The 10,098-nt window shown below is 38.1% G+C and overlaps 4 protein-coding genes across 4 annotated transcripts; all 4 read left to right on the top strand.

Annotated features, from left to right (window-relative positions):
- Positions 1 to 1,467: 1,467 nt before the first annotated feature.
- Positions 1,468 to 1,851, top strand: LOC110843208 (comitin). Its single transcript, XM_022089170.1, has one exon. The coding sequence runs from the start codon at positions 1,468 to 1,470 to the stop codon at positions 1,849 to 1,851; it is 384 nt and encodes a 127-aa protein (XP_021944862.1).
- Positions 1,852 to 2,531: 680 nt separating this feature from the next.
- LOC110845161 lies at positions 2,532 to 3,113 on the top strand. The gene is made up of 2 exons (XM_022091530.2): positions 2,532 to 2,688; positions 2,750 to 3,113. The coding sequence occupies exons 1-2, from the start codon at positions 2,622 to 2,624 to the stop codon at positions 2,983 to 2,985; spliced, it is 303 nt and encodes a 100-aa protein (XP_021947222.1). The 5' UTR covers positions 2,532 to 2,621; the 3' UTR covers positions 2,986 to 3,113.
- An 838-nt stretch (positions 3,114 to 3,951) lies between these two features.
- Positions 3,952 to 4,674, top strand: LOC110844674. The gene is made up of 2 exons (XM_022090938.2): positions 3,952 to 4,238; positions 4,313 to 4,674. Exons 1-2 carry the CDS (start codon positions 4,025 to 4,027, stop codon positions 4,558 to 4,560), a joined length of 462 nt encoding a protein of 153 aa, XP_021946630.1. The 5' UTR covers positions 3,952 to 4,024; the 3' UTR covers positions 4,561 to 4,674.
- Positions 4,675 to 5,186: 512 nt separating this feature from the next.
- Positions 5,187 to 7,878, top strand: LOC110843209. The gene is made up of 2 exons (XM_035848817.1): positions 5,187 to 5,486; positions 5,562 to 7,878. Exons 1-2 carry the CDS (start codon positions 5,201 to 5,203, stop codon positions 7,727 to 7,729), a joined length of 2,454 nt encoding a protein of 817 aa, XP_035704710.1. The 5' UTR covers positions 5,187 to 5,200; the 3' UTR covers positions 7,730 to 7,878.
- Positions 7,879 to 10,098: the final 2,220 nt, after the last annotated feature.

Raw genomic sequence — 10,098 nt, forward strand, 5'->3', positions numbered from 1 at the left:
TTCATTAAGTATGTATATACAATTCTGTTAATTACTGCATACATTTAAACATTTGACTTTAAAAATTTCCAAATTAATGCAAAAGTCTATTTATTTATACCATTCATTTCTAGCCCTGCAAACCTTACAAATTAACCCAAACCGAATTACGTAAGTACATAATAGTAATTCTGAGCAAGAATTGGAGTGCCAAGGATGCCGATGAAGGAAAAATGTAAATATACATACATTAACTATTGTTTCAAACCTCTATTAATTGCTAAATACAATTTCAAGGTTTCACTTTATGCGTATGCCATTACGATACTTTAGAAACGCATTGTTAAAAAAATTACAGACTCAGCCCCTTCGCACTATTCCCAACTATCTCAAGGAACTGTTTGCCATTAACTCTCTTGATTTTAAACACTGAAGTCCTTTCCCTAAAACCAATTCACTCACTAACTGCTATGAGTGCTAAAATTATTACCCTTATTTCCGTCCTAATAACCACTGCATGGATAATTCAGAATGGCGTGGAAGCGATGGACATGGAGGAGGTACTTGTTCTACTTATATACCATTAACTTGTCTTATTTCATCTCATTTTCGAACAGGCTGGCAATGAATTGACACGAGTCCGTAGGCACGGCTGGGACCATTGTAATGTTCCAGGGGTGATATTTTATAGCAATAAATTTTTAATTCATTTTTGTCAACTGCGACTATGGCCTTAATTGAACTAATTTAATTTATGAACAGGAACGATGCAACGAACCGTGGACTGGTCACTGTTGTCCAGGTCTTCGATGCGTTGGGGGGTACAGGAGACGCTGCCACTACTATTGAGATTCCCATACAGTGACAGTATTTATTTATTTACATGTCATTGTATGCTTTGATATTTGGAAAACTTGATCAGTATGCTATAATGCAAGATTGTATTGGATTAACAACCATGTTTTTACCAATAAACATGTTTGAAATAAAAAATTACTTTTGACGCATTGATTGTATGTGTGCATAAATTATTATGTATGCAATTCTAGCAACAAGCTACTTTTCGTTCCAATTCCAGGAATTGAGATTCGTGGACACAGATTCTGAGAATCCGCACTGAAAAAGCATACTTCTTTGTAAAACCTTGTAACACAAGGATGCTAAATAAGTGTATCTATGTCACAATGATGTAAATAGTTAAGTGCTAAGATAAAAGATTCATTCATGTATTAGTTTTCTTTAGCACACCAAGCGTCACGTAAAACGACCAGTTTTTTATAGTTCAAGCTCGTGGAGTAATGTTCTTGCAAAAATAGGCATTCATTCGAGCTTCCAAGAATACTTAGGCATTATTTCCAGTTTTACACGTGTCATTGCAAGGCGAGGTTTTAGTATAAAAGGACTTGTTGAGAATGACTGGATTATTCATATCCAGAGTATTCAAAACAATACAATAAAATACTCCAAATCAGTAAAAATCAGATCGAAATGAAGTCCGTTTTGCCAATACTTTTGATTGGGGGCATGGTAGGTTTCGCCACGTCGGCTTGCCTTTTCTCCCCAGGCCACTCATTTCCGAAACCGTACTCCTGCAAAGTGGACACTGGTCGACTGGATTTCCAAAACGATGGCAACCTTGTTGTTTACGATAACTCGGACAACATCAAATGGGCTTCCCATACTTCTGGGACCGGTCATCTTCTTCAATTCCAGGCGGACGGGAATCTCGTAATTACCGATTTCCAGAAGAAGGTCAAGTGGTCCTCGGGCTCGAATGGGAAGGGGAGCAGCATCGCTTTCCAGGACGATAGAAACCTCGTAGTTTACGACAAGTTTGGAAACAGAGTTTGGGCTACAGAGACTAATCAGTAAGATTCAGGAGAATATAAATAAGCATTGTAAACAACTATTTTTCTTAGATAATGTAAGAACAAAGAAAATAAATAACAAATATTGAGATTAAACATAACAAAATTTAAAACTTTGTACATATATTCATCATATTTGATAATACCATAATTTAATAAACCGAAATTTGTTATACAACGCCCCTCCATAACTTTCGAAAGTAATGCGAGAATAGTGTTCTGCATTTGGACTTGTCACATTAGTTCGAAAGCAATAAACACATAACAGAACAAGAAGAATTAATGATTAAGTGAGGAACAATATTAAACATGTTTGGAATTATCCAAATTTATATATGCTCACAAGAAGAACATGGAAGTACATATGTCTATGTATAGACCTGAAAGAGGTTAATCATTCAGTGAAAATTTATAACTCGAGCTCCTGAATCAATGAGAAACGGAATTAAGTTACAATGCTTCAGGCCAAAGGTCACTACTTGGTAGTGGGTTTGATGAATACAAATGCATCCGTTAATGCGGTTAAGCTTACGCTTTACACTCCTTTATTGCATATGTACTATGTACATACATATATGAATACACTATCATTTTTATAAACAGTAAGCAGATTTTCACTTAATTTGCCAATTTCCCATCATCTTAACGGAAAATGTTGCCTGATGAATTGACACGAGCACGAAAACGACGATATAAAAGCGACCCGAATAAGCATTGAAGCATCAAAAGCCGCAAATCATCCCAACTTCAACTTCCTGTATTCCTTTAATCGAAATGGCGGATAAAATTACAATTTTGTTCTGTTTGGCTGTCGCTTGCACGCTGCTGGTGTTGGTGACGGGTGAGAAATTTATTTATTGCCATTTATAGTATAGAATATACGTGTTACTTGTTGCACCCAGGGGACAGGGGGTGTCCGGACAACCAGGCGGAGTGCGAGACCTACTGCGGGGGCCCGGGCGAGGGGAAGTGTGAGCGGAGTTGGTATCGGTGGCGGTTGAGGTCCCGGTGTCACTGCGACCCCTGCCGAGGCGAGAGGGTTCTCGGTCTCTGCATCACCAGCGTGGGCGTCACTGGCGGATGTGACCACAATGGACAGAATTGCCAGGTTGGCCCCACTGGAACGACTCAGAAATAATATGAAACTGGTACTCAAAGTTACATAAATATTGCGTACTACAGAAATGGAAAATTATTTACGTGATGTGGTCATCTTATTCAGCAAACAAAATATAAAAGGCAAAGTAAAATTGTGAAAGATGTGAATTTATTTTAATCATTCATGACTTGGTCCATCATTTATAGTTTTCATATAGCTATTTACAAACAAACTTTTGAAATCATTGGTAAGCCAATGGAATCGCAGTCGGAGATTCGGAGTTAAACATGGTAACACTTTGGCTAGTGGTGAATTTTAATTGAAGGATTAGGATGAATTGTTCCTGTGCCAAGATAAATGGTCAGATCTCGTCCAACTTATCATCTGCACCGAGATCTTACACTTTAAGTAAATATTGTAAGAGTATGTATTACATGTACGGCACAACAATTCCTGATATTTCAAGCTTCATTACATGTGAAAAATCGTTAATATTGACAAGTTGAGTCTCTTTCAGGTTTATTCGATGATGTAAGAATTTGCATACGTATAACTGAAATCTCAACCCTTTAAGTCAAAAAGTTTATCAGGACCACACAATGTCAAACTTGTAAATTAAATTAACTTGTAAATTAAATTTAGCATCAAATATTGTTCTCCAATGTTCAAGTTCAATGGGAATGAATAATCACTCATATCATGACACATTTAGGAAATGAGCGAATCTGAAATAATCTACTTTATTTTACTATCTGTTTCACCGAAAATGAAACAATTAAAAAAGTAAGAGACGTAACAAGAGATTCTGTGTATGACGCAAGTCTTCAATTACCGGTTTGCAATAATCACTCCACTTGAAAAAAAAACGATACAATATGTCATTTCATATTATGTAGATACATCATTTTGAATGTTTCCAGCAGATAATTTCTGGGTGATTATTACAGATAAATGATCAGAACATAATTATGCTATCGGGTCAGATTGGATATAAAAGGCTTCTTTGTCGGAGTTTGTGATCATACAGGATTTAGGTCTCCTTAATCAACTATCATTAAAAGTCCAGAGAGTTGCTAATATGGGAAAATTCCTCTTGCTCGTCATTTTCATGGCATGCTGCGCCTTAGGTAGCAGTACTGTCGAGATCAAGACATCGGTTCTCCAGAATCGCGGTGCAATTTCGCCACGTCTTCAAAATCCGTTCCTTTCAACGTCTGCGCTCCACTGCGAAGGTTGTGGCGTTGACGATGCACCTGGATCACCTGTCAACTGCGAGGCAGAATTCTTCCCAAGTAAGTGTTCTCGCGCCGAAGGGAGGGAAACTATAGTGGTCGAAAATTAATAGTATAACTATTTCAAATTTCAGCCTTTCCATCACGGTCGCTCACTTTAAACCTAGAAGCTTGTATTAACGCCGAATTATGTATGCAAATTCTTCGAACAGAATTACCAAACTCGTCTGTGCTCCCTGGCTTTACGTACAGCTTTAAATACACTATTATCCCCAACTTTCCCGACGGCTTTACGGGATACAGATTTTGCATATTAGACACAGACTCGGGCGTTTCCCATATGTGCGAGTCTTACACCTGCAATCCTTCTGGACAAGCTTAGGAAATGAGATGCTATTGGAAATGACAAATAATTATGAAAATGTATGTACATTTAAACAAATTTGATTTCTTCAAATTCATTATTATTCAATAAATTATTATTAATTCAATATTCCTGATTATCTAACTGAAGAATAACATTTGCGTGAACGATCTTTTCTTACGAGTAGATACATTTCTCGGTTTTTTTCTACATGCATGCGTTGCTCATAAATTTTAATGGTATATGCACACGTACATATGTAGCTAAATAAGCAACCAGTCAATTTTTTTCAAATTTATGATGCACTTGTTAAATAATATTGCTTCACAGGTATGTACATACATAAACATTCATGTGAAAGTACAATAGATATGTATATGTTTAAGATGCATGCGCGTACATATGTAAATATATACATGTGTAGCCTCGTTGAAACTATGAATAATTTCGCACCAATTAAAAATCATTTATTCCTTCATGCTCTTTAAACAAAAGCGTTTGGCCTTCATTGAATGATGACTTATCTGCCATTTGCCTTGTTTTACACTGCATAAAGATAAGCCTGTACGAAAAGATGTATTACTGCACAACACAGATAAATACATATGTATTAATTATACATATTGTAGAGTTCCAATCGCGACTAAAACTGATTCATATGTTTCGTGTTATATCCGCAATGTCGGAGTTACGTGTTCCACAAATCGTAAAAATTTTACTTGAAGATGACACCTTATTACAAGATTGGGTAGTTTTTGCTGAAATTCTAGAAGCCCCCTCCCATCGAATTACCTCACTTAGAAAGCAACGCAATTTAAGTATTCTAACATATCATGAACTTTTGAGAGAATTATTGTTAGACTGGAGTTCAAGATTAGGAAAAGTGGCGACAATATCTCTTCTTGTGAATCTTTTGAAAGAGAATCACTTTGTTCAGTCCAGTGGTAAGTAAGAGTCAACAAATTAAATTCCTCGTAACAGAATTCATAATACAAATTGTGCCATTCTGCATTTTTAAGAAAAATTGGAAGATTTGCAAACCATTAGTGGAAACAATTGCATATCATCATCTTTCGTTAATCAGAATGCGATCAACTGGGATAAACAAGTCCTCTTCGGAGTTCAACATCCTGTCCGCAGCTTTGTCGGGAGGGAGAAGGAGCTTAAAGAACTTGACGATCTCTTAACTGATGGAATTAGCCCACTCGCCGTAATCTCTGGACTTGGAGGAATGGGAAAGTCTGAGCTTGTAAAGAAATTCGTCATGATCACTTCCCCAGAACGGATCCGCGTGGCAAATTGGGTAAATGGGGACGCTTTTGAAACGCTGATATCATCCATTGAAGAATTTGCCAAGTTCCTTCACCTCCCAATAACCGATCCCTGGACGAAAAAGGTTTTATCGCCTATCGCCCTCCTTGAGAATATCGTTACTCTCGTTAAACCCCACGTGGAGAGCACTTCAGGATTCTGGCTCTTTATAATCGACAACGTTGACAATGTGTACCAGGAGATTGAATTGATTGTCAAATTGCTTCTCCCCTTTAGACAGTGCTTCATAATCATCACGTCGCGAAGAAGGGACATCTTCCTCGGAGAATCCGAATTTATCGGTCTGCAAGAACTCGGAGATGCAGATGCGGTTAAATTTGTCAATAAATCAATCAGAATCCCACAACTTGACGATGACGTGAAAAAATTATGTAAAGTTTTGCAAAACTTTCCCCTCGCTCTTAGTCAAGCCGTAGCATTTATTAAGCAACAACAACGCATCTCTCTCCAAGGGGAAGGCTACCGGATTTCGCACTATTTGGCAGAATATAACACAAAAGGGAAACAACTGCTCAGCCAGAAGTTGCAACTTTCTGATTATGAAAATACAACACTTATCGCATTAAACGTGACGATCGAAAAGATGCGAAAAGACCACGGTCGCTGCGGTAACATTGCGTACTATCTGCTTGAACTTGTATCTCTCTTAAATCCTGACGGTATCACAGTTAAACATTTGGAGAATTTACTACTACAAATTTTACCCGTTGATTTGTACCAAGCAATCAAACAGGACAACGAAATGACTCCGGTCGTCCAGCTCCTCGTGATTTATTCGTTAGTGAAAGTAAACAATTTCGTGGTCACGATCCACCGCATGGTTCAGAAAGTTACGCGAGTTCGAACCCAGGAAGAAGAAAACGGTGTCCCACCAGTTCAGCTAAATACAAGAGAAACTAAAATCTTAAACGACCTTTTGATCCATGTGAATCCAAAAGTGAACAAAAACACGAAATCAGAAATGATCCACATTCTCAGTATTATGTATCACACGGGTAAATACGTTTACCTGGTTAGGACGTATTCTACAATTCCGAACAAGGTTTACAATCAGTTAGTCATCCTCTCCATGTTTCGAGAGGGTTACGAATTTGCTGTGAAATTTTTCACCCTGCTACAAAATACGATGGGGGAGCATAGTTTCGATACGCTCGCAATGCAGCATACGATTGCCAGGTCGCTCGAGCATGTCGGAGAGTGGGACAAGTCCTCTCAAACTTATGAACAAGTTTATCACAAAATGGTCAAGTATTTGGGGAAGCGTCACGAAGAAACTTTGGTAGCAGGAAGTAACTTTAGCTTCCTTTTGTGGAGTTTGGACAAGTTTGAGGAATCATTCGCCTTGGCGAAATTAATTCATAAAGAACGTTGTAAAATTTATGAGCCAGGGAATGAAAACATTATCACCTCAAACAAAGGGATGGCCATGGGACTTCAGTCTTTGGGAAGGCATGATGAAGCCAGATCCCTTTATGAAGATGTACTCAAGTGGGAAATTTCTGTTAAGGGGGAATTTTCTCCCAGAGCGGTTGCAACGCGACATAATTTAGCATACGGACAATTTCTCCAGGGTAACTATGTAGGATCAAGGAAACAATTTGAGACCATAGTCAAGGAGCAAGGGGAGGTTATGGGCGAAATGCATTTGTCAACGGCGACGTCAAAGTATTGGTTGGCACTTAATTTGAGTGAGTTGGGGGAACAGGAGGAGGCCTTGAACCTAATGGAAGAGGTTGTAAAGGTGAGAGAGAAAGGGTTGGGGGACAAACATCCGTACACGGTAAAAGCGGTGGACGCTATTGCAAAAATTAAAGCAAAATTATGTGAGGAAATTGAATTAAATAATAATAATTAATTAAATAGATAAATATATGCATGTATTTGTGTGTACATGAGTCGCATACTTGTGCAAAGGTTTAAATATTATGTAACAAAATTATTAACAAGTAATTATTTTAAGTATTTCCAAATAAAATTATATGAAGTAACTAATCCTTAGTTTGAAAGACGTAAGCTTGATACATAAGTAATAAATATAACTATGTATGTCATACTCATTACACAGTTCAATAAGATGATCGTTAATCATTAGTCTTATTTTGATACCAATCATTGACATTTGCGAATAATCTTAATACATTTAAATTTATTTTTTATTCCAACATTTTCATACAACGGGCTAAAATTTCATTTGATTGTGGACTACTTGAATTGACTTTAGCAATTTCGGTGTCAGTGACATATTTACCACTTAATCAAACTCCACTTTCCCCAAAATATTTCTCCCCCTGCACAAATGACACACATTCCAACACAAATCCCAAACACATAAAAAGATGTTGCTATTTTTGAGTTAAATTGTAATATTTTTAATTTCCGATTCCTGAGATGAGTCCAGTCTGCATAATGCATAAACAACCTAGCTGATTTCATCCTTTTAAACCAGGAATCCCAGTGAGCATATATCCCAGAAGAAATCATGACTTTGAGACGCTTCCAGGGAAAGCTATTATGCACAGGGATACTTTGCCAGCCATGAAACGTAGGCATGAAGCCATCCTCCCCTTTCATGAACACTTTTCCATCAAAGTTATCATTAAGGTAGGGAAGGACACTCGCCACGTTGTCACTATTATCCAGATACGCCGTCTTGTCGCAAAATGAAAGATTTTCCACCAAATGCAACGGATCTCGATACCTCAGCGGCTTCAACAAGTCACTGACAGCCTTTCCCTTTATAAAGTGCACACTTTTTAAGAGTAGCTTAGTCATTTTGCAGTGGCCATCAAGCACCTGTGGCAATCCGGCCTCGTCACATACAGCACTTATCGATAACCTCTTGAGCAGTTTGACGTAAAAGAAAACGTCTGTCCTTCCCATGGCGTCGATGGATTCCATCTCTTCACGAGTAGTGAAAGTATCCAGAGGAATGTAAAAGGTGAAGTTTTTGAGGTCCACTATACTTTTCCATGGCTTGGTGTACACTGTCGGCAAAATCATTTCTTTCGTGAAGGAGGTTTTGTACCAATTCGTAAGTAGGGTGCCATAGAGCAGGACAACGACTCCGATGAATATTTGGACGCCATGTTGTTTCACTGACACGCGTAACTTGTCGTAATGAGAAAGGACAGAATTTTCAAGAAGTATTCCAATTATGAAGAGCACAAAGTGGAAGTTTTTACAGTGATAGGAAGCTAATAAAGCTATTAGCGCTACGATGAGAACACTGCAGCCAAGTAAAATCCAAACTATCAAATGAAACGGGGTAAATAATTGGCTTAATGTCGATATGTGATGTCCAACTTGGTGACAGGATAAAAAACTGAAGGATTTCGTCTCAATTTGAATGACCGAGTGGTGATAACCACTACCAAATTTGAGCTCCTGTCTTGCCCCGAATACGTACAGGTAATTATTTGGTTTGTGGATTTCCTTACTTTTACCAATAAGAAAAATTATATCCTCAAATATCCAGAAACCCAAGAATTCGTCGAAATTAGTTAAAAGTGCAATTTTCCGCATATCTACAGATTGGTCGGACTGTGAAAAATATTTCTTTTTGATCCCCTCGACGACAGCGTTGCTCCGATCTGACCCGTCTGAATTCCTCCAAGCTTCCACCTCCCAGAAATATTTATTTAATTGGGTAATCGACTCGGTGAAGTTGGTCAGTTGTGTAAAGCAAGTGTGTTGATCACAATGTATGGTGAAAAATGGGGAAGAAATGTTCCCCGCGTGGTATCGATTATGACAATGCAATGGAATAATACCTGCGTCATGTACCAATTCTGCTACTCCTTGATGAATAGTGACGCTGACCAGGACAACGTGGCGATGGGCCAAGGACTCCATGCTGTCTTGGGTCAAAAGCGCTATCTCGGTTTGATACGTTGATCGAGTAGTAGTCAACCAAATCAAGTATTGAGAGATTTCGACTATTTCAATGAAACAAGGATGTTTTAAAAAATGAAATAATCGAGGGAAAAAGTCATTTTTTGATTGACTAGGTTGGAGTTGCAAGGTGTAGTGATATTCTGGAAGTAGGATAAAAAACGCCCAGCAATGGTTATTAATTCTTCTTCGTCGAGATCTGGACGACCTGGTGGTTCCGCCGGAAGGGTATGAATAAGTTGAAATGTTGGTATCACTGCTTACAACTATGATGGGATTCGTTTCCCAGGACAGAATAGAAATTATGGCACCGTTGGGAAGGATCAGCACTGT

Source organism: Folsomia candida, unplaced genomic scaffold (assembly GCF_002217175.1).
Source record: "Folsomia candida strain VU population unplaced genomic scaffold, ASM221717v1 Fcan01_Sc002, whole genome shotgun sequence".
NCBI classification, from domain to species: domain Eukaryota; kingdom Metazoa; phylum Arthropoda; class Collembola; order Entomobryomorpha; family Isotomidae; genus Folsomia; species Folsomia candida.